The 25755-nt window shown below is 41.0% G+C and overlaps 1 protein-coding gene across 1 annotated transcript in view; it reads left to right on the forward strand.

Moving 5' to 3' along the window:
* The window catches only part of tmem145 (transmembrane protein 145), a gene marked incomplete at its 3' end in the record, with an annotated part of 222919 nt that overhangs the window by 186948 nt on the left and 10216 nt on the right, over nucleotides 1–25755 (forward strand). Inside the window, exons 11-14 of the mRNA XM_083886994.1 lie at nucleotides 1100–1193; nucleotides 13740–13912; nucleotides 16920–17040; nucleotides 17451–17639. Of these exons, the coding sequence (XP_083743120.1) occupies nucleotides 1100–1193; nucleotides 13740–13912; nucleotides 16920–17040; nucleotides 17451–17639 (577 nt within the window). The remainder of the gene's footprint in view (nucleotides 1–1099; nucleotides 1194–13739; nucleotides 13913–16919; nucleotides 17041–17450; nucleotides 17640–25755) is intronic.

A 25755-nucleotide genomic window follows, 5' to 3' on the forward strand; every position in this document is an offset into this window, starting at 1 on the left:
AGAACAGAAGATGTGATGAGATTTTTTTTTTCACCTCAAGCCACTTTACAGTCTGGCATTGGTTTGGAATTATTTGGCTGCATGACATGGAATCTATTGAAAAAGATAGATAATCTGTCAGCATTAAGTAAATTAACTTTATTATTATAATAATAACCTTTACTTACTTTAATAATAATTTAAAAAAATCAAGACTGCAGCAGAGTCAACATTGTTACTCACGAGACAAAATAACAGTCTTCAGTTACATTTACAAAATCCTAATATTTCATATTAGAATAATCTGAAAGTCCATGATGTGAGACTTTGACCAGTCTAATGGCAGTTCAGAGAAAAAAGAGAGAGCCTCCTAATGGCTGTTCTATTTATGTTCCTGTGTCTTTGGTGTTGACAAGTCCCTGTTTAAGCTGATTTATACCAGAAACCCAATCTCTTCTGTGACTACTTCCTGTTGAAACCATTTACAGCAGGTATCTCCTTAGAGTTTGTTGTGTTATCTTTGGTTTTAGTAGTGTAACCGAGCGGTTATATTCACCTGTGCTGTACTGTGACTTTTAAAAATAAAAGTCATAAGCACTGTTCACTTGAAACAAATCTGGGAAAAAGAACTTGATGTAGAAATTACAGATGACAAATGGCATCATGCTTTGAAGAGTGCGGGGGCTTCAAGTGTGTAATAGAGTTAAAGCTATAAAACTCAAGATTCTCAAAATAAAAAATTGCTCAAAATTGATATCTTGTGAAATTGAATCATGTTTTTTATATTTTTAGTGTTAGCAGTCATTTTCATTTTCAACAACAAACTTCACTGCAAAAATAGGAAATAGAATCAGACAATAAATGCAATAAAATGTACAATATAATATATAAAGTATTCTAGATATGGAAAGATTTTATCATGAAATGTGTGCCTTTGTTTTAGGTCAGATTTCTTTCTTTTGATCCTGCCTACCCCAACTTTATGTGTTCAAACTAGTGTTTTGTTTCCAATTTTGCTTCATCCCACACATGTGCATGTCTGTGGTTGTTTGTTTCTTATCTTCGGCTGACTTGTGTGCGACCTCTGACTTCTCTTGGTGTGTGTTGTGTTGTGTGCCAGGGCGAGGATCAGCCACAGCGGCTCGGTGAAGCTCAGCATTTACATGACGGTCTACACCATCACATACGTCATTCTCTTCATCTACGAGGCAGAGGTACACACACACCGACACTAAACACATCACACCCACTGCACTAACTAATATTTGTTTTTTATTGTTCTTAAATTTAAACGATTAAGTGTGCAAAACTCATATTATATGTATGGAATATGTATGGCATTGCTCCCACATCTGAGCAAGACTAATAAAGTTAGAGACATTTCGAGTTAGAAGATATTTCTGAATACAAGTTCTGAAAAAGACTGTTTGGAACTCTATGACAATTAGCATATTAGAAATATTTCTTTTTTGTATACTTTTACGGAAAAGTATACAAGTAGTAGTTTTTAGTCCCACATTCAGACTTTTTAATTGATTTTTTTTTTAAAGAATTTCTTGTGCTAATGTGAAATTATTATTTTTTTTTTTCAAAGGTCTGATTTACAGTACACCCTATTAATATGCCGATCACAACCTGTTCAGAAATTATGGATTAGTGTCTGAAAAGTTATAGCTGTGTGGATTTTAATTATTTTTCACATAGCACAATTTCTCTACCAACCACAAAATGGGAGGCAGACCTATCCTAGCCCAGCTGAAAATGTCTCCCTACAAATATCATCTAATGCATTCAAAATAAATAAAAAAAGGCCCACAACTAATACAATACAGAATACTACACAGAATACACTACACAGGACAAAGGAGAGGGTTCTCACAATCAAATACCTTTTCTAACTGCAACGAGAACACAGCAGATAGCTACATGCATGCTATATGGCTATGCACACCTGCATAACTTCTGGTGTAGGGTATGTGAGGACCTCTCAGCATGTTTCGGTCGCACCATAACACCTTCTCCAGCACTATGCATATTGGGTGATTTAAATCAAATACATATAGACACGAATAAATCACACATACTAAACACTAGCCTAAGCATCGCCAAGAAAACTATCCTCCTGAATTGGATAAATAAGAAACACTTAAGTCTAAGCCAATTCAGAAATCTAACATCAGACCACACCTCCATGGAGAGAGTGTTTATGAGTGATCTATGTCCCAAATGCGAGACCGCGGCCGAGGAAGGGGGGATTCGTCGACCGGATGTTGTCAAATTACGTCACAGCGCAGCGCCGTCGGCTGTCACGAATGAACCGGTCCATCTCGATTGCTCCGTATGTGGCCGAGATATGTGGCCGACGTTAGCTTGTTTTTGAAGGATAAGGTCTGGGGTATCCTTCGCCGCCGACCATATCCCACAATTCTTTGCGCGCCAGCGGCAAATCATTTTCATAAAAAACAAGATGGCGGAGGAAGCGACTGCGGCGGCTGGGAGCAGCGATTTCGTATTAAAATGTAAGTATTATAAAAACAAGATAAAAACGTTTCTTCTGTTTTAAAATGTGTACCGCTATTTATGTAATTATTAAGCACAAGTCACAAGACTGACCGCCGCATTTGCTGTTCGCTGTGTGCTGTCAGGGAACAGTAGTTCGTACCGTGAAGTAGTTTCAATCACGGTGTAACTTTCAAACCTTTTCTTTAAGTTAAACTTGAATGTGGCGGTTTTATATCATGCTTATTTTGCCACATACACCAATTGTAGTTGGTGGTTTGAAAGAAATGTATGTTAATAATTTTATTTTGTTGTAGGGACCAAGGAGCAGACGGCCGAGTTTATTCGCCTCAGAGGGGAGCACGACCAGCTCTTCACCGGGGCCAAAAACTCGGCCAGTGTTGCCTGGCGGTAAGACATAAATATTGCATTTGTTATTCCTAAAATGTAAGCGTAATGTTTTGCCTATAATGATCATTTTAACTCTGAAAGGGGGCGGCAGCAACATGTCTAATTTAAAACCCCTGTGCTTGAACTACTGATACAACCTCTCCTGTTGTCTTTTGTCTAGAACTGTTTTGGAAAATATGAACCTGCAAGGCATGGTTACTCCCCTGCAGGCCAAAAAAAAGTGGGACAACTTAAAAAAAATATATAAAGTACGTATACTAGTGATGGAAATTCCGGCTCTTTTTAGAGAACCGGCTCTTTCGACTCGGCTCACTAAAAAGAACCGGCTCTTTCGGCTCCCAAGCGGCTCTTCAGGTTGTTTTATTGCTTTCATTAATTTATCTACAACAATATAAAATGATGCACAAAATTAATCACTAGATAAAAAAAGTGCTTTTTATTCATATATGTTTATTATATAAATATGCTTTTATTTATACACTCCACATAAAATGTAAAAAATAAATTATAAAATACAAAAACAACTATTTACAATTCAACTTTTAACTATTTCAATTTTCAACTTTTTCCTTTTAAACAAATTTAAAGTGAAACTAAACAAAACACTGCAAACCACAACATAATAAAATATAGATTCAAATATGCAAAACAAAAAGAAAAAAAATGAACACCCAGATCTTTAATTAAGGTCGAGGTTGGCATTAAGAAATACCAAGTGCCTCAGCTGTGCAGGTTGTTTGTGGAGCTGGCTCTGTAGGATATTCTTTTCTTGCAGACTCTACACTCTGCCACTGTGTTGTCAACAAAATTGAAATGGTTCCAGATTTTGCTTCTTTTCCTGGTGTCACTCATTTTCTTACTATGGTAAAGGTATCTACTATACCTTTTCTAATGTGTCGATGTCTCTTCTTTCTCTCTCCTGCTCTGTTTGTGTGTTACTGCTGCGAGTGTAACTACCGCCCCTCCCCCCGCTGCTCAGCGCAAACACAAGGCACACACGCATATTGACCAATCACGTGCGGTGCGAAGAGAAAAAAAAGTGAGAGAGAGAGAGAGAGAGAGCGAGAGAGAGAGAGTGACAAAAAAAACAAAAAAAAACACGGCTCCCAAGAAAGAGCCGGCTCCCGTCGTTCACTTCAAAGAGCCGGCTCTAAGAGCCGTTTCATTCGCGACCAACCCATCACTAACGTATACAGTATGTACATATTAGTTTCATAAGTCTGTTAATGGCGTTTTACATTATATTTGGTGGACAATATACTTTTTAAAATTTCTTTCATAGCTGCTATTGTTGACTTAAATGTTTGAATCCTCTGTTTCAGGATTGTAAGTGTCCCAGGTCAGGGGAAGGAGTTGGTGGGAAGCCCACTGCTGCTACTTGGCCCTGGTTTGTTAACATGGATGCGGTGCTTGGGCAGAAACCTTCAATTTCCCCACCTGTCCTCATCGCCTCCATCTCAGACTTACCAGGGCCAAGTTCAGCAGTGGGTGGACGACAGGGGGATGAAGAGGAGGAGGAGGAGGAGGAGGACGGCGGCGGCGGCGGTGGTAACCAGACCCGCAGACCACAGAGGTCCAAAAGGAGGACGAGCGATTTTGAGCTCGTCGAGCTCTTCAAAGAGGACGTCAAACGTCAGAAAGCGCTAGATGACATGAATGAAAGAAGGATGGACAGGCTCCTGTCCATCCTTGAGAAATCATTAGAAAAAAATTAGTTTAGTAGATAATTATTTGTGTTATATGTTCAATACTGTTCATGAATTAATAAATGTGTATTCTTTTAATTGAAATATTTCATTTGAACTTGTTTTGAACTTCAATGAACTTTGAACTAGTATTAAGTTATTACAAAAAAATATTATCTGTGTATATATATAAACATAACATAACATAAAACATACAATTAATTAATTAATTAATTAATTAAAATGTCCACTATTTACATAAAAATACAACAAAAAAACAACAACAGACATTTGATAACTGTAGGATCAACATGGGTGTTCTGTGCTGGAAAGGTTCTTCTATCGGAAGACACACGGGCTGAATTTTTCGGTGAGAGGAATGTCCCTGGATGTGCTTCTGGACCTGAGCTGCCACAATGAAGACCCTGGTGTTTCTGATCTGGGGTGGTCTCCAATGTGTCTCCACTGTCCACTGCATCGTCCACTTGATGAGTTTGCAGGGCTGGCTCAATCGACGGCTGCCATGTCACTGTGGTATTAGAAAGGAGTGAGGCAGAGTATATCCGGGTTTTTTCAGAGATCTCGCTGAGCTCGAGATTGCAATAAAACACAGCGTTCTCAGCAATGGCTGAACTGTTTGTTTTGAACCTTCAGGGCTTCTTAAACAAGGTAATGACGCAGATACACACTAAAAAACAGTGTTAATTGGAACTTCCGGTCTAGGTCTGCTTTAAACAATAGTGAATTATGACTATCCAGCAGTTGCTGCAATTTTCACACAAATAAAATCATCTGTTTAATAGTCATTGAAAGAAAAGTCTACTACAGTGTAGTAATTTGTCAGTTTAAATTAATATTCCAAACAAGTAAAACATGTGAACACTCTTGAGGTTTGCACCTCTCCAACTGATGATAACAAGCACAAGTGTAAGCTTTCTCCACTGACAGTGTTGGACACTGAATCTGCACTTGTTCTGTGTGGATTAGTGTTCACATAAATCACATAATCACATAAATATTCAGGGAAGAGATCGAGCACACAGATCAACACGGGATGTAATAGCTTTTTTAGTCAAGACAGCCATTTCACTGAAACATTGATATTTATGAATATTTTATAAGGAAACTCCTTCATGATTGAGCAATGATGGATTCTGCCAAGAACAACTTGGCTTCTCTCTACTACGAAAACATGACACCATTTCAATAATCAATATCTTCTGTGCTGGTCCAGCTTTTTTGAGGTACTAATACTCACACAGTACACCTTGTTTGGTATCATTTTTGTCATTTAGGTCAATCCAAATGAAGGATTTCAAGCATATGTCAAAGGAGCACATTTGAAATTACTGATGCAGGAACAACTGCTGTGTGTAATGAAATATCTCACATTTTCTCTTTGGAATTTGGTCCTGGAGAGAGAGCCTTGAACAAACTGACAAAATTTACATTTTCCAGCATTGACACATTATATGGTAAAGAAAAAAAACGAAAAAAAAGGGAAGCCATTGTTTTTTAAAGATATTGCAATTGCGATATTATTAAAAATTGGTATGACTGATAATTTTTGCATCTTTAAGGCCCATTTATACTCCATTTTCACCTAGTTTATGTCCATCTGTCCCAAACATTATCTCTACCCTACATACCTCAGTGCATCTTTTCCATTGGTATGGACGTTACACAATACCTAGCACTTGGCAGTCCAGGCATCATAAATGGGTCTCTGCTGTCAATCAAATGTTAAGACAAATTAAAATCATGATGATGTTGACATTTTGTATGTCAACAAACAAAGCATTTATTTTTCATCTCAAGAACAAGATCTTTGGACAAATTGAATTCCTGTCACACATTGTTTTCTGAATCAAATTGTCAATTTGATTATTTTGCAATTCATTTCTTGGCTGATGGTCCCGCCTGTGACTATTAATGCATGCATTAATGCAGAGGTAAAATTCACTATCACTAATTGGTGTGTGTGGAAAATATATCTACTTCTAATGATACTGTCTCCATGTTCTATAACACCTATGAAGATGAAAACGGTTTTCACCAACTACGATGTTGATGCAAGTGAGCTTATGAATTTATAACATACAAGGCATGTCCCATAAGCAAGGCTGCGGCCGATGTAAGCTGCTGTGGACTGCAGCCGCCGGAGGACCCGGAAGTCAAACGCTGCGAAATGAGACGGTCTAGCCTACCTCTTCTTCTTCTACTTCTTCTTTACGGCAGGCGGTAGATGACGCTTGCCAATTAGCGTGCTCTCGCTAATCAGCCGTCACCAATTCTTCCTGATTCCCGAAACTCTACTTTATTAGTATTAGTGTTTGTTAGGCCTGTAACGATATGCATATCGAAATCGCGATACTCAGAGCCACATGAAAATGAGCTGTTAGTGCTACCAAACTTTTCAAATTACTAGGGATGCACCGATGTTTGACCTGCCGATACCGATTTTAGCCGATTCCGATTTCCCTTTTTTAAACCACTTTTCAGCATACTGAAAGATATATATTTTTGCATCTTTTCTCCTTAATAGAACATTTTAACATAGAAATACAATCAGTTAACATCCAATATCCAACTAAAAATACAAAAACGAATCACTATAAAATAGAAGTATATATAAAAATACAAAAACAATTGTCATGGTACATTTGAACATGCTACCATGTAACATAATAACTTTCAGCATACTGAAAGATATATATTTTTGCATCTTTTCTCCTTAATAGAACATTTTAACATAGAAATACAATCAGTTAAAGGTACAATATGTAGTATTTATGGGTTTATATAACCCAAAATCCACTTTTTTATACATATTATGTGCTCCTGCATTGTCTAGTCGCTGTATAATAGTTTTTGTTTCATTTTCGTAGTGTTTCAAAAAGTCATGTAAAATAACATGACCGCGGTTGCATGACCGCGGTTGCATAGCCACTGTTAGCAGCGAGACGCCATGTTTCTACCGGAGCCTGTAAGGACAAACGCGAGAGAACAAAACAAGCGTCTCTTTACTTGTAACGGAAGTCCTGCCTCCTCTCTCTCCGCTTCGTCTGCTTCGCCCTCTCCCTCGCCTCACGAACCTCATCTGCTGACACGGAGAAAGACAACGAGGACGACATTTGACCAGCTGCGGATACCGTAGCGCTCAGGGAAGGGAGGGGGTGAGCAGAGCAGCAGGTATTTGTTTGTAAATTTCAGCCTCTCCTCTAGATGGCACTATAAACTACTTATTTCCCCTTTAACATCCAATATCCAACTAAAAATACAAAAACAAATCACTATAAAATAGAAGTATATATAAAAAAACAAAAACAATTGTCATGGTACATTTGAACATGCTACCATGGAACATAACAACTTAAAGTGTGACTTTTTTGAACAGATTACCACTATAAAATAGAACTAAATAATGCTGTGGAATATTCACACACATCTTAAAAGTGCAGTGTTATGGAACCATGTTGTTCACATCCAATATCCAACTGAAAATACAAAAACGAATCACTACCTGTATGTGTAGTTTATTAAAGTTTAAACATATTTCACAACATATTACACACAAATAAGTAAATGAACTAATGACCAAGAGCTCAGATTTCTCTCTCTCTCTCTCTCGCTCACTCTCTCTCTCTCTCTCTCTCTCTCCCGCCCCGTGCCAACAATGCCTCGCGCTCTCTGCACGCACAGGTTTAAATGACAAACAAACAGATGCTTAGTGCTGATCAAAAGTTTTGTGCAAGTGATTTAAGATCCTGACTCTTGTCTTAAATATGACAGGCTTCGTTCAGTGATTGAAACAAATATATAAAGATGAATGAAACGTTTACATGCAGAGCGCTCACTCGCAAAGCAGACAGCAGCGGCGCAGCACCTCCACAGCGGCGCGGCTCCGCGGATGTTGTGTAATCAAATACACCGGTATGGCCGTATATTAAAAATTCATATCATAACGGAAAAAAAACAGTATTCGGTGTGAACCGGTATACCGCCCAGCTCTACACTCTGCTACATGTGCGTGTAGTCGCATGCACGTGTGTTGCTGATGCTGCGCGATGCGGGTGCATTTGATCGGCTTATTAAAATCGGAATATTCTGACTGATCAGCTGGTCACCGATTTTGGCCGATCACGTGAAAATCGGCCGATTCCGATCACTGGCCGATTAATCGGTGCATCCCTACAAATTACTGTTATTTTTATTAGGGTTGTCAAATTTACCGGGGCCAGCGTCAGATGCAGCGTCACGGGATGCCCCACAAAGATATCAAAACTGAAATTCAAACCTGAATTCTGCCTCTTCCACCGTATTTCTTAGCATGAGCGGACATATGTGTTGAAGAAGAGGATCAACCCCCGAAGATCTACATCCTTGCTGGCCAAGCTTTGAAGATTCTTCTTTGTCCATTCCTACCCCATTTTTGTTTTTTCCCCTTTTTGCTTTCTTTTATTTTTGATCAGTGACTCAGTGAATAACTCCCTGCGAGTTATTCATTGTTATACCTGCAGAAGAGGAGACCGTGCTCCTAAATCACTGTGGACCATGTACTACACAGCTCCAGAGCCGCGCAACGAGACGCCCGCTCTCTTCTCCGATACTGGTACTTACCGAAGGATGGATTAGAATCGCGTGAAGCGATACCAGGACAACACCCCCCCCCCCCCCCGCTTACTCATCAGAAGACGACTCACAGTAAGCGGCAATTGTGTCTGGGCAAAATAGCTTATTCAGAGCTTATTATAAGGAGTGCACCCCGGAGACATGGTTAAAACCACACCAACTTTGTCATTAAAGGATATAATAGCATCAGAGCAGACCGAATACAAGATGAACTGACAGTGTGAACGAATCACAGCAGCACGGCAGACACAGTTTTACGAGTCACTCCCTTCTCGCTCGGCGTCTTTTGCTGAAGATTGACGAGTGATTCACAGCACGCGGCAGTTCCTCTCCCGGCCACCACTTAATGAGAACAAGAAAGCATATACATAATTAACTACTACAACCCATGTAAAGCTTTGACAACTGATTTACTAAATGGTATTATGAAGAAATCTCATAAAGAAATCTGGTGTGGTGACTTCAATGCCCACAATAGCCTATGGGGCAGCAAGCATACAGACATGAATGGTACGGCAGTGGATGAAATGATTAAAGACATAATGCTAGTCTGTTTAAATGATGGTTCTGGGACCAGAATCAACATTCATAAGAATGAAACATCCTGTATTGATCTAACTTTAGCTGACAGAAGAAATAGCTAACAGATGTGAATGGCAAATTGAAAATACAGTCATTGGAAGTGATCATTTCCCAATATGGTGTAAAATAAATATAAAAGTGAAGACTCAACCTAACCACACTCATCGTAGATGGATCTTCAGGAGAGCTAAATGGGATAAATTCAAGGAAATCTGTGAAAGCATGGCAGAACAGATTCCAGAATCAGATAATATCAATGAATTGAATGGTAGCGTAAGTTCTATTATATGCTGTGCAGCAAGCAGAAGTATTCCAGTTAGTGAGGGTAAAAAGAAACAAATTAATGTTCTTTGGTGGAATGATAAATGTTCTGAAGTGGTTAAAGAACGGAAAAAAGCTTTTAAGCTATTGCATAAAACATTAACAGTAGACAACCTATTGGATTATTAAAGGAAAAAGGCTTTAGCCAGGAAAACTATTAAAGAAGCAATAAGAGAATCATGGAGAGAATTTTGTTCAACGATAGGAAGTGAAACCACATTAAATCAGGTATGGATGATGATTAAAAAGATGACAGGTAGATACAAACCACAGATACCATTTTTAATTAAAGGAGAAACTCAATTTATTTCAGACATTGAAAAAGCCAATTTGTTGGGTAAATCATTTGCAGATATTCATAAAGGTAACCATTTAGAAGAGAAATTTAAGAAAAGAAAAGAAGACATTTTGAAAGTAAATAAGGACATTCTGAATATCAAGGAAACAACTATGTCTGTAATGGATTCAGAGTTGTGTATGGCAGAATTAAAAATGGCTTTAAACAATACTGCATATTCTGCCCCAGGAAGTGACTATCTATGTTATGCAATATTCAAACAACTACCTGATGAAGTTCTGGGAAGCATACTCAATCTGTTTAATACAGTCTGGGATAAGGGCAAATTGCCAGATGCATGGAAGAAATCAACAATCCTCCCCTTTCCTAAGCCAGGCAAAGACTCAAGCAACCCAGGTAGTTATAGACCTATAGCCCTGACCTCTCACTTAGGGAAGCTGATGGAGAAAATGGTTGTATCAAGCAGAAATGTTGACTTACATTTGCTGTTTATCAAAACAACTTATTTCCACCGGAACAAAACCACTTCTAATGAAGAACTACACTTCCACATTATATGGACCTGATTTTTATTTGTATTTTCTAATTAATTAGAGTTTGACAATAACACAGCAGAATGTAAATGGCTTTGTCAAAACAATAAATTACTTTATAAAGCCACTGGTTATATATCAATCAATCTTTTGATCTGCCACAATAATGTAATAATGCATTTAAATGAAAATACCTCAAGTGGAGGGCTTTTCTCAGCAATTTTTAAGGTGAGATTAAAAATGAGATTAATTAGATTATATTAATCGCACAATGTTTTTAATCGCTTGACAGCACTAGTCCTAATGAGTCGCTGTTTAAAATCACTTTTGTGTTCAGATAAAAGATCATTTTGCTAGAAGCCACGGGTACAAAGTTAACAACTTGGAGACTCAGATTGCAATACATTGTCATAGTCTGCGGACCCCCTGAAATAGCCTTGCCCCCCCCCCCCCCCACTCCTTGCCACCCCAAAGATAAAAGGTTAGCTCCGCCACTGCTCACTCATACGTATGTACTGATGGCAGTATGTTATAGTCTTTGAAATCAACATGGTAATGACCCAGTGGGAATAGTGCTGTGGATGTATCTGTGCTATACTTAATACAAAAGCCTAGCCATCTCTCACACTGCAATATGTGGATCTGAAGCATGGATGTATTATATGAACTGGATAGAGCACCGCCCCTTCGCTTCCATTCATTGTCCATTCATCCTATGAAGCTGCTTACCCAGCGCATATGCCAAAAAAGTTTTTGACTTCCGCATTTATTTCCGGGTTATGGGGCCCATAGAGCATGCGCAGTAGTGTCACTACCATAATGTCTCTCGGCTATGTGAACGAGCCGTCCGCGTTATCGACTTGCTCGGCGCGTACATGAACAGCGAAAGGCATGATCGGAGTACGCTAATGACGTGAGCTAGCGGATTTCATGAATACCGCCGTCACGTTAACTTCGGCTTTAAACCATAGATTTGTAAATAAATGCAAAACCAACGATAGCAAAGTGAATATAGTAAGCTGAAAAGTACAATGATGGAGTTAAAGATTAAAACGATCAATAAACATGGTTTATTTGGGTTAGGACTGTGACTATTACTTTATATGTGTTACAGGAATCATGTTGTTTTTGTCAGTCACAGCTCCACAGTCCACACCGTCATCAGTGTCACAATGACATCATCACACGTTCACAGCTCCACAGTCCACACCGTCATCAGTGTCACAATGACATCATCACACGTTCACAGCTCCACAGTCCACACCGTCATCAGTGTCACGATGTCCGGGACTGAACACAGTGATAAAGTGAAGCATGTCAGTCTCCTCTCCTCAATGAATCCACACAACAGCTCGCTAATACATCGATAATAAGTTTAAAAATAAATGCTAATGAGCGCCGAATAAACAACTAAAACCTGCTTTGTCATAATATTAAAAAAATGTAAACGGAAAACCCCTCATTGTGTTCATTTATTCACATTTCTCATGAAGTTTTCATGTCGTATGTTCACTGACAGTAGCGCTGTTCCAGAGACGCCACATGACCGCGCTTGGCTGTGCTTGTACACAGCTGTGACGTCACACTGAGAAATAAGATTTGTCTGGGCTTTTTATGACCTTTAGGAATGTTTTTCAAACATGAAACTCCATGAATTAAAATATATAATATAAAGATTTATAAAAGCCCGTCCTGTGGACACTTTTACACGCGTCTCTTTTACTATTGTGGTCAATGGGAAAATTGCTTTTTGGGCTCCATGGGATTTTTTGTTGCAGTACCCACAGTGGCCACCATGCAAAAATTGTCTTCAAGGCAGAGGGGGCGGTGCTCTATCCAGTTCATATAATACATCCATGATCTGAAGCAGTGCAATTTATCTGCAGCTGCCCTTTTATGTGGTCCCTGCTGTTAAAGAGCTCAAACCTCTGGGGAGCTCCTGCTAAAAATATGGCAAAAATATGGCAAACTAGGATATAATTGGAAGTGTGGACTGGAAGAGTGTTCCTGGTCTGGGAACAGGCTCTGGTTTCCTGGTTGAATCCCAAGAAGCGCCATGCTGAGTGGTCAGACCTATACATTATGTAGTGAGAGAAACCCTGTATGGCTAATGTTATCCAGTCACTGTAGTGTGAAATACAATGCAGGACACACACACGGGCACACACACACACGGGCACACACACGCACGCACACATACACGCACACACACACACACGCACACACGCACACGCACACACGCACACACACACACACACACACACACACACACACACACACACACACACACACACCAATGACCTAGTTGAAGAGAAGAAGTGTCAATGTCAAAGACTCCTGCAGCAATAAGACACAGGACACTACAAGCTGAATTTTGTCTCGGCCATCGCAGTAAATCAGCTGAATTATCTTAGTGATCCATCTTAGTAATTAGAGCACAGAGTGCCAGTGGTGGCATTGTAAAAAGTACATCTACTTTGTTAAATATGTCATGTTGCACAGGACTTATTCTTATTCTATTTTTTTTTATACTGTCTGCATAATATTGAGAAAAGGCCACATCCTCATTTCTTGAGAACAACTTCCTTCCTTCCTGCACTGCAATGGGAAGACAAGCAAAAAACAATGAAATAAGCAATGATAAACAATGATAAGCATAAAGTTAAATATAATGTATGTATTTCTTAAGGAGTGGGAAGCAGAATAAACATATTTTCTAATGTCTGAAAGTTTTGGTTGGTTTTCAAATGTATGTGTGTTTTTCCATTTTTGGCTCAACGTCGCATGTCCCTGTGCCAGTTTTTTGACCCAGGTGAAGTGCTGTACGCCTACGACAGCCCCGCAGGTTACGGACTGATGGGCCTGCAGCTGCTGGCCTACGTGTGGTTCTGCTACGCCGTGCTGGTCTCCCTGAAACACTATCCAGAGAAACAACCCTTCTATGTCCCTTTCTTCACCACATATACACTATGGTGAGACCTGCACTGCTTAAACACACACACACACACACACACACACACACACACACACACACACACACACACACACACACACACACACACACACACACACACACACACACACACACACACACACACACACACACACACACACACACACACACTCTCTCTCTCTCTGCCCTCACTGCTGTTGTCACAGTTTCAACCTGGATAAAAACATTTTATTGTCTGTTTAAACATGTTCACTAACTCTCATGTCATTTCAGACCCTGTCACTCACTCCCCCTGCCACTCCCAGTCACCTGATCTGCTCCACCCCTGTCACACGCCTGTCCCTCATCAGCTAATCACTCTGCTCCCATATATACCAGCCCATTTCCCGTTGTTCTCTGCCAGATTGTCTAGCTTCAGCTTGTCTAGTAGTCCAGCGTTATATTCTCCCTGCCTTGATATTGTCTGAACCTGCTTTTGACCTGTGGACCTTCCCGTTTGCCTGCCCCTTATCAGATTTGTTTGCCTCGTGGACTGATTACCTGGTTTTGATCCCTGCCTGTCGTCTCTTTGTCGGATTTGTTTGCAACGCGGACTGACTTCCTGGTTTGCGGAATAAATATGACCTGCTACATCTGAATTGCTCTGTCTCCGTCTGGTGTGTCGGGCAATTGGGTTTTCGCCTGCCATTTTGTGAAAGTCTAACAGTACAATCTGGCCAAAAATGAACCCAGCCGACACGGAGAAGCTTTAGCGCAAAGTAGCAGCGCAAGCCACTGCTATACAGCACCACAGGTGCTGGTTTCGAACCCCGCTTAAATGCCCCGGAATGATTCATCGGAGCTCCAGGTACCTGCCGATCCTTTTTGACTTTATGCTCACTGACTTTCGAACTTCAACCTCTCACTTGCCCCACGAGAGGTCCTGAGTAGCATTCATGATTACTCAGAACCTGTGAGTGTGACCTGTGACGGTACCGGGGACAGCGTCACATGCAGCGACAAAAGCGTCATAAAACCATATCTAACTTTAACAAACAAAGACATGCTGCAGAAATGTCAGAAACTCAGCTAAAAGGACAGGAGAAGAGACGAGAGAGAGCTGTGTCCATTTCCTACTGGAGCTTCTCAGGTCCTCCGGCATCGCACGTCTGAGGGAGATTGCTGCATGTACTGTGGGAGTGGCCGTCACTACGTTTCCTTCTGTCCGTTATAAATATCTGGATCCCTGGTGAGCCGCACAAAGAACTTAGAAATGCCCTCTCGTCCCTTACTTCGGGCTCAACTCAGCTGCAATGGACAGTCTCACACTGTGGCTGTTTTGCTCGACTCCAGAGCTGACACTAATCTTATGGATCAGAGACTCACCAGGCAGCTAGGAGTGCTGCGGGAACCGTTGGTCAAGCCCATCAAGGCTACAGCTTTGGCAGACCTGGCTGCAGAAAAACTGACAGTAGCCCCACTCCACCTGAAGAGATTTTTCCATCCAAGATGGTCATCGGCGCTGTTACCTGGAACATCGAGGACAAAGTGAGACAGTCTCAGGTAAATAAACCAGCCCCTAGTGCTTTCCTGGATAATCACCTGCATGTGCCTGCTAATCTTCGCTCTTGGGTTCTCCAATGGGGGCATACTTCGCACCTTGCCTGCCACCCGGGTGTTAAACGCACACTAGAGTTCCTGAAGCAACGTTTCTGGTAGCCCTCTATGGAGGAGGACGTAAAATAATTTATCGCTGCCTGCCAGGTCTGCTCTCAGCATAAGACTTCTCGCTACGCCCCATCCGGTTTGCTACAACCTCTCCCTATTCCTCATCGTCGTTAGTCTCATGTCTCTCTGGACTGTTACTGGATTGCCTCCTTCAGAAGGTAACATGACCATCCTCACCATTGTAGATAGGTTTTCCAAATCAGCCCAGTTTGTCCTGTTACCGAAATTACCTTCTGCTAAAGAGACTGCAGATTGTCTCAGACAGGGGGCCGCAATTCATGAGGACCTTCCCGTTTGCCTGCCTCTTATCAGATTTGTTTGCCTCGTGGACTGATTTCCTGGTTTTGATCCCGGCTTGTCCTCTCCTTGTCGGATTTGTTTGCCACGAGGACTGACTTCCTGCTTTGAACTTTGCCAAATAAATACGACCTGCTACACCTCCTGCCTCATTGTTTACACTTCTCATGCTGTATGGTGCTGTTTGTTTCGACATTCTTTGTGCTTTACATCTTTATTTGGAAATCTGTATCTGACGGTTTTTGATTATTTCAATTGGTTCATGAATCAGAGGGCTAATTTGATTATCAAAATTCTAGTCTGTTTGAAAACCCATAATTAAATAACCAGTCATTATTTTCCTTTTAACACAAATGGAACAGCTTTCTGAAGAAACCAGAAAAAGTGAAATACATCTTTTATTCAGTCTAGCAGTGGGGGGTGGATGTACCTGTACTACTTGAATTTCTTTCTGTTTGAGCTTTATAGATCTGTTGGAAAACGCTCAACAAAATAATCGGCTGAGACACATGTTAGTATAGAGTCATAATGCCACACTGAAACTGCAGCAAGAAATAATCTATACATTCTATCAATCAGGACAAATGTGTAAGCTCACTAAAAGATACAAATCATTTTTTTTGTCGCTGTAGAATAAGCCTAAAGGCAAGGGCCTTGCTTGCCAACGGCTTGCTGGCCGTCATCTACCACTGCCATGGTTTTACGGCAGCCCAGAAGAACAAACACCTGAAGTATGCATTTTTTGAGAAAAATACAAACAAAGAAAAACAACAACATCCTGGGTGGCCTGTGTCCAGGAGGAAAGCTCTGCATACGTCAACCGGATCATTGGTCTGATTGGTTGTAGGTCTATCCAATTGCACACACAGACATTGATCAACATCCGTTGGTCATGCTTGTAGGAATTCCAAACTCATACTCAATCTCAGATGAGATTAACCAGCCAGGCTAGTTCAGGAGAGGCTACTTTTTTACTATGTGATTTCTACATTGTGAAGAAAAATCTCACTCTGCTTCCACAGGTTTTTTGCGGTGCCAGTTATGGCTCTGATCGCCAACTACGGGATTCCTCGCTGGGCCCGGGAGAAGATTGTGAATGGCATTCAGCTCGGCATCCACCTCTACGCCCACATCGTCTTCCTTGTTCGTATCACACAAATACGTACACACACACACAAAGACACACACACAGAAACAAGCACAAGAGTCATTACTGCCTCTGTCGTTCATACAGACCAAAACGAATCAGTTTTATTTGTGTAGCGCCAAATCACATCATTGATTATTCACTGCCTTGGAGTCATAAATGCCTCATGCTGACTGTCTCCTCCACAGATTGTCAGCCTCTTTCTCACCTCCAACATGTTGTTCTTTATTAATAGGTCATACTTATGCTAATGTCATTTTCTATTCCTGCTCAGTGCAGGCTTTGCAATTCCCTCATCTCATTTGTACTCTATATGCTCTTTTTGGTCTGTAGACTGTATGTACATACATAATATGTGTAAGAATCGTCAACACTGATCACATCTTTCTATTCTCTTGGCCCTCAGGTCATCACAAGGCCCTCGGCAGCCAATAAGAACTTTCCGTATCATGTTCGAACATCTCAGATTGGGATTCTGTTGTCTAGTCCTAAAGGTGGTGAGGGGGTAGAGAGTTTCCCCCATCATGCTTATGGAAACAGCTCCTTCCTGGGAGATTCACAACCTAACTTCACTGAACTCTTCTCCATCCAGTCAGTGAGTGGAATCCTAATTTAATATATCTTGTTTATAGCTTTACTCATCACTTTACAGCTGTACTTTACATATTTGTGCACATTTTTTGTTGCATCCCTTTGTCAAACCCAGTTTTAAAATGATCTGCTCTCTCATCTAACAGAGCCTTAAATTAGAGGGTTTCACTTTAACTATAGAGCTTGTACGCAGACACGTTTATAGGTTTCATTTCTGTACGGAAACTTTGTTCTCCCCGTGGGTGGCAGGTGAGTGACAGAAAGCACAGCCTCGCAAAGTGCATGCACTGATTTAAAAAGACACAAGCACAACAGAACCATGACTAAACAGAAAGTTTGGCAGCACCAAATTAAGATGTCATGCTTGCTGAGATGTACTACCGAGCCTGGGGATCTTTGAACTCAACTCAACTCAACTTCATTGCTGTTTTCTTACACATGATCAGAAATAAGTGACAGAAGAAACTCCTTGAATCTTAAACCACACCAGTAGAATCTGCATGGAAGGTGCATGTTTGTCTAAGAGCAGCAAAAATGTTGCTCGAATGTGAAATTTATCAACTAGGCTGCATTCGTGGTCATAAAGAGATGGAACATTATTTTATTTTTTCAAATTCTTAATTGAAATATGTACTTACAGATGTCAAGTCTTAGTTCACAGTGTGTTTTCAGTGTGTTGAACAGGCTCAGCGCGATGCATGGGCACATGGGGTGCACATGTCCCACTGAGCATGTTATGGCTCAGTGGTTTACAATTTGCTTCTCGAGAGACCCATATAGGAAACAATCTACCAGCAAGCATGGAGTGATGTTGAGACAACCTGAATTAGGCTGGTTATTGTTACAGTTTTGATAAATAGACATCCATTTTGTATGGGCATACAAATAAACAAAGCATAGTTAAAATATGAATTATATTTTATTAATTTCACTGCAAGAATCATGTGTGTTTTCCCCTTATATTTTAAGAAACATTTCTTTATTTGCTGTATTTCCGGACGCATGTTTTTTGAGAGATTCTCCTGTTTCTGATGCTCCACCATTAGCTTTTTTGTCTTTCACTATAGTTCACAAAATGTCCCACAAAAATGTATACAATACAATACAATGTCCAGTGTTCCCACAGGTCCTTCAAATTCTTAAAAGTTTGCAAATTTGGGAAAAAATGCCCCTTAAAGCTTTGGAAATTTCCCCAAAATATACATAAATCATTGAAAGTGCTTGAATTTTTTAAGAAGTTCAGTTTATATTTATATTAGGTAAATGTCTTGTCTGTTATGACGCCACCTACTGTTTCATGCCCTGCATTGCTTGATGTACATAGACTCAGCCTACACAGAACAAACGTCGAGTCATTATTACTAGTGGTGTAGTGGACACTGTCCACTGTCTCTCTCCCCCATTGATGTGAGATTCCATGCAGACCAATGCGCAAGTAACGTAAGTAAGAGAGAGCAAATGATGACGTGATTGAAATGAAAATTCCAAGATCTCTGGTTCACCAAAGAAAATTACAAGACTGACTTTGAACAAGATCCCAAGGACAATCACTTGCCCAGATGCAGAGGGTGCTGCAAATCGCTAAAAGTGGTCGCCATAGGCGAAGCAGCTCTTACAATTTGCCCTACCATCTTCATATAAAAACACATTTGGTCTTTGAATTTGAGGGAAAGTCCTTGAAAGGTTGTTGAATTTGATGTTAACCAAGGTGAGAGAACCCTGTCTGAGTTTGTTTAGTTTGTAGTCCTAAAGATCATACAGTACTAACAAAAATAGGCACCTGGCAGTTAATGACCAGTCAACATCTCTTGGTCTCCCTAACTGAAGAAGAACATGTCCTAAATCAGTCCTGCCTTGGTCTTAAATCCCAATCATTCCAATCACATGAATGCACCCTGAATGTGTTCTCAGATCTGATCACACACAAAAAACTGCATGAACACTGAAGTCCATCAGAATGTATTAGAGATGGTCTACTCAGCTGACGTCCTCTCACCCATTGCAGATTGCTCATAGGTTGATTTATATTTGTAGCCCACCATCCCAACATAAACATAGAATGTCAAATTATTTCTTCTCTGTTTGGTTAAAATGTAATTTCATTGTTAAAGAGCATAGGTAGACCTTTGATGCACTCAGCTCCTTACACACACACACACACACACACACACACACACACACACACACACACACACACACACACACAGTTAGACTCATTAAAAATAAGTCATAAAGTCAGTGAGGGGTGGGCAATGTGTATCTTGTAAAGATAATATCATTATTGCGTTTTAAAAATGTGCAAATTGACATTGTCAAGTATTTAAATTATATTGCAAAAACTGATGTAATACACACAGAAACTCCACACATTCGCTGAAAGCGTGTAGCAGAAGCCCTCCTTGCTGCAGCAGTGAGCAGAATTCACCTCTCGTGGGCCTCCTATGTGATCCCATGACCTCTCGTTAGCATCCTCTCTGCCACACAGGTTAGTAAGAGTCCAATGTTTCTACACTGTAGTTCAGTTATAAGAATCTGAATTTGTTTCAAGGTAAAAGACAAATAGTGTTGAGGACCTGTCACACATCTATTGAATATCACACTTTCTTTCAAAAACATTATTTTAATGGTGAGCTTGTAAAGAACCTTGGGAGGGGAACACCCTGCAAAATAATAGTAGTAATAATAATAATAATAACGGGGGTAATAATGGGCTCGACCTTGAAGCACCCCAGTCGTTGTCATTCCCTGTCCGTGGTATTCGTTATTATCAGCGCTGTCCCTGCACATGTCGGGCTGTGGAGCCAGAGTAATGTTTTTAGGTCATCTTTTGCAGACATCTGCACGGGTGGGTCTCTGGTCTCACATATTAAGTTTCAGGTGGATACAGCAATGCCTGTTCGAGCAGGATTAAAAACTGTAAATGTAATTATGTCTGCTGTCAACAGGGGGCGCTGTTTCCGAAATTGATTATTTTCATATAGACATCTTCAGGACAGGCTTGTCATCAATCAGAGCAAGTTTGGTTCAGATCGGACCAGGATTCGCAAAGTTATAACAGTTTGCTTTTTGTCACAAAAATCCAACTTTTCATCATTGCCATGGCAACGCCGTTAAGCGATTTGGCACCATATTTTACACGCATCATCTACCATGTGTTTTGAGTGCTGTCAGTAATTTTGAGTTGATGTGATCTTGATGATCTCTGTAAAAGTTATTCCTAAATTCTTGAAGAAACGTTTTCTGTCACCTACAGGAGGGGCTGTTTTCAAAACTCCGTTTTAGTCATGGATGCCTTCAGTAACTACCCATAATCACTCATGGCAAGTTTGGTTCGGATCGGATCTTCCATTGTAAAGTTATAAGAGTTTCGTTGTCTGTGACGAAAAATTTTCACCAACTTTGTGGCGCCGTATCTCGTGCGCCATGCGATATTTAAAAAACTTTCTAACTCATTCCATTCCTCAACTGGTCCACAGTGACCTCGCCAAGTTTGAAGCATTACCACCTCTCACCCTTGAAGGTGATGGCTCATTTTGAGAGGTGGTAATGTTGTAGTGTCGCGAGGTTCCATGAGATCAGTGTGAAAAATCCAACATGGTGGCGCGCATCTAGACAGTAGTAATAAAAAACAGTAAGACAAAACAGAAGACTGGATAATTTAGAGTTTCAGGCGCTGCAGGAGTCACTGGAGTTCAGCCAGCAACAGGTGGCCGAGTTCGCGGCTGAAAATGCCAACTTAAAAAACTCAGTGGCGTCGCTCACCAAAGAAACCAGCCGTCTCAAACGAAAATAAAAACATCAAGGAAACAATTATTGATCTCCAGGCGAGGAGTATGAGGGACAACCTGGTTTTCTCTGGGATTCCGGAAAAAACTGAAGAGGACCCAGAAGTGGGCACACCGCATAGGAGTTAGGCGACAGGACAGCCAGCGTTCCGCCTCCCATCGTCGTGAAATTCGAACACTTTAAACAGAAGGAGCCTGTGAAGAGCCGGCGAAGAGAGATCAGAGGAACGGACTTCAGCGTCAGGTTCAGTTTCCCAAGGAAATCCTGGAGCAAGCCCGGGCAGTTGTAGCAGTGGATAAACTGTACGTCAACGGGCAGCTATACCGGAATAAAGAGGTAACCCCCTGGCTCTACTAAACAGGTCTGTATGTATATGTATAATACACTACTCACAATAAATTAGGGATATTGTTATTTACATGGGCGCTTTTCCTATTTGGTCTGAATTTTCATGAAATAAGTAAAAGTTCTCTTTGATATTACTAATAATGAATGGGAAGAAACACCATTTTCATTAGTTTAATATTTATTCTGAGTTCTGAGGCAATGCATTCCACTCTTCCACAAGTGCTACATGCAGTTCTGCCAGGTCACATGGGGTACCATCATCCAGTCTCTGCTTCAGCTGGTCCCAGACGTGCTCTATGGGGTTCAGGTCAGGGGACATTGCTGGCCATATCATGAGGCACTCCAACTTCCTGAAGACGAGCTGTGACAATTCTGGCACGATGTGGTGGAGCATTATCATCCATGAACTGAAAGTTGGTGGTGTGCTGGCGGAATTGGGGGATGATGATGGGTTCTATGATCTCTCTGAGGTAAGAACGTGCAGTGACACAGCGGTGTCTTGGTATCAGTGGATTCACCGGCAACAGTCATCTGGCATTCAAGCCAAAGCGATGAAGTCAGTTGCGAATGGTTTGTCTGGAAACCCTATGTTGGGACCTTAGGCGTGTGACTGTAATCCATTGTTCTTTGTCTAAGGCCTGGTTGCAAAACAAAAGCCTGATTTGAGTTTAACAAATCCTGCAACCTCCATTTTGTAACATTACTTGGGTTTACGACTGGAGAGCCCAACAGGGGATAGCAGGCTCCTTTAAGTCCTTTGGCCGTCTCTGTTTTATGGCTCCTCGACTGGTCAGCCATATAAAACCAAGATCCCTCTCCTACTCCTGCCCTCTTGGTTCCTTTGTTGCTGCTCCTGTTCCTCTCTTGCTGGTTCTCAGGCCTCGGGCCGGGGCCCCCGGGGCATGTTGCTCTCCCGTGCTGCACGAACAATGCCCTTTTTAAAGAAGCCGCCATCTTCCATTCCTCCGCCCGTGAGGATCGCACCTCCGCCGACTCATCCCTCCATACCTGACACCCGAACTTCTTCCATCAACAGCTGTCTGCTGTGAGCCAAATAACGGCCCGTCCACACTCCGCGGCTCCTACAAACTGGACCGGACCCACGGACGGACCACACAACCTGATATCGGCTTACAGTAAGAGGCAACGTGTTCTGGGCAGAGTTAGGTTATGTTTCTTTGTTTACGCTTTGTGTTCGTTATTGTGTTTTTACTGTTGAATGCGGAGCGCCTCGCTGCAGCGCAGGTATCTTCCCTGCTGTGAGAGAGCAGGCAGATCACGTGGTGAGATAATGGCTGTTTAAACGTTACGACTCACAGACTGGCTTGGCTTCGCCTGTGTCAAGTCTGTGTGGTTTACACTGCCATCAACTTACGTTACACGCGATCCTGTTTTTCAGTAACGCGCTGGGCTCGAAACACATACTGTGTCTGCACCCAAATCCATTGTGTACTCCCGCTCTCTCTCTCACTCATTCACTCACTCTCTCCCTTTCATTCATGAATGAAAGGTCTCATAGGCGCCATCTTGTGTCGAACACGCGCTCCTACAGCCATGCTGGCACGTGTTCAGTCTAAGATCTGCAGCCTGACGTCAATGTGTTTTGGCGCCATCTTCGGTGGAAGCATGCGTTTAGTCACTGCTACTGCGCATGCTCCCACCGTCTTGGTCCCAGAAGGGGGAGTGGCCATCAACTGCGACACTCCCTTCTCTTACCTTATCTCCTTCTGTTTCACTAACACACGCACACACACACACACACACACACTGGTGTTAATGTTGTAAATAGCTTGTGTGATTTAGCTTTAGCAAGTAAGATTTATTGATTCAAATGACTAAATTATCATTATGCTTTCATTCACTTAGATCATTCAAATAGCCTTGGATATTTTGGGCCAATTCCTATCTTAACCCTCAATCTTAACCCTCAAGCTCAACCCTTAATCTTAACTGGTCTAAGATTATACAATGGTTTTCATAATTTTTGTATCTCTATTAACAAAGAAAATACTTAATTTGTAGCTCACTCGCTTCGTTGCTTTCAACGCCATCTTTCTTATGTGAAAACACACAATGCATTCTGGGTAGCCCTTGCTCCCAAGGGTGGTCTCTGAAAATTTCAATATTGAGGGCGATACAGCCCTTAAACTTGCCCCTCAACTTAATTTTTCTGAGAATCGGGACAGCACTTGCACTAGCGGGAGCGCGCATTTTTGAGATTGAGGGTTAAGCAAGGAATTGGAATTGGAATGCACCCTTAATGTTGGTGAATTCAATTGTTTAATTGATTCTTGTTATTTGATTTAATAAATTGTTACTTTTGTTCACTTAAAGGAATGGTCTGTGTCTTTTGTACATGAATATTGTGACAAACGGGGGGTTGAGAGAGTCAGTGCTCGGATTAATACCTTCACTACTGTTCAATTGGAATATCTGTGATATAGTCAATTACAGTGATTATTTAGACTGATTTTGAAAGGCATAGATTGATTGTCTTTTCCCCGATTTCAGGGTGGTGCCCTGATCTAAAGTTAATTAATTATTAAAATTAATTATTTTATGTTTATTACTTTATTTTTATCATTCAAATTATTGCCACTATTGTTGAACCACAACATAATGGTGCCCCGTGCAAGGGTTTTAAGAAAATTAATAACATAATTAATGATTAAAAATAATTAATCATTCGTATTAATATGTTCTCACCAATTATAAGGCTGGATCACAACACCTAGTACCCCTCACATCCCGTAAATGGGCCTGCAGCTTTGTGGCAGTTGCATAACGATGTCTGAGTGCATAGGTCCTTAGGTACTGGTCATTTTTGCAGTCTGTCACTCGTGGGGCTCCACTCCTGAGTCTGTCACAAACTCTGCCAGTCGTTCTGTGTCTTGATGCAAGTCTGCTGATGACACTTTGAGACACACCAAGTTCACGAGCAACATCTGACTGCCTGCCACCGACCCAAAGGCGGGCAATGGCCAGGTGGCGCTGCTCGTCCGTTAAGTGACGTCGGGCTGGCTGTTTGAATGATGAACTTAAAATGACTTACTGACAATACAAGCTTTTTATACCCACAGAATGGTGAAACTGATGCCACATTGAAAAGGGTTATTTTAGTCTTTTGGTATTGGCCCCAATATGTAAGGCACACTGTACACAGTGAGACCATTACGTTGAAAACACAAAATGAGCTGTGTCTATCACCCCAATACAATTGCCTCCCTATCCCAAAAATCTCTGAAATGAATCAAACACTGTATGCATGAATTACACTAAGTCTCCCACAATATCCCTAATTTATTGTGAGTAGTGTATGTATAATATAAGTTAAAATTATTAACCCGTAAGTAAAACGCCCCCTATATATCCACCATCATTTATCCAGAGATTAATAATACTCTGCCAATCTTAGTCGCACACCTCAGGTCTCTGTGATGCTTGGCGCTCCCAGAACCCAGCTACGAAAGAATACACCTTCTTCTCACCTTCATGCACCAGTCTCACTAAATATTACTAAAAAGGCAGTTACCCCACCAACCAGAAACTGGAGATTTAATACATCATTGCTAAATGACCCAAACTTTCTGGAGTTCAATAACCTACCAGGAACTTCGGAAAGTGTTCTCTGGGAGGCAGCTAAAGCAGTAATGAGGGGTAGAATAATCTCCTCATTGAAAAACAAAAAAGACAATTTATTTGAAATAGAATTGGAACAGAAAATTCAAATGTTGGAGACTGCTTACACCGCTTTACAAGACAAACACCTTTTGAACAAAATACGACAATTAAAACTTGAATTAAATTAAATAATTGAAAGGAAAACACAATTCCAACTGGAAAGGCTACGCTTGGAAAACTTCTAACATTGTAACAAATCCAGTAGATTTTTAGCTAACCACCTTAAAATAAATAAAAAAAGAACAACTATCCGTTCCATTAAAGACCCTGACGGGAATTTAACCGTGTGCCCACACCGCCATGCG

This window comes from Microchirus variegatus, assembly GCF_963457635.1.
Source record: "Microchirus variegatus genome assembly, chromosome: 1".
NCBI classification, from domain to species: Eukaryota; Metazoa; Chordata; class Actinopteri; order Pleuronectiformes; family Soleidae; genus Microchirus; species Microchirus variegatus.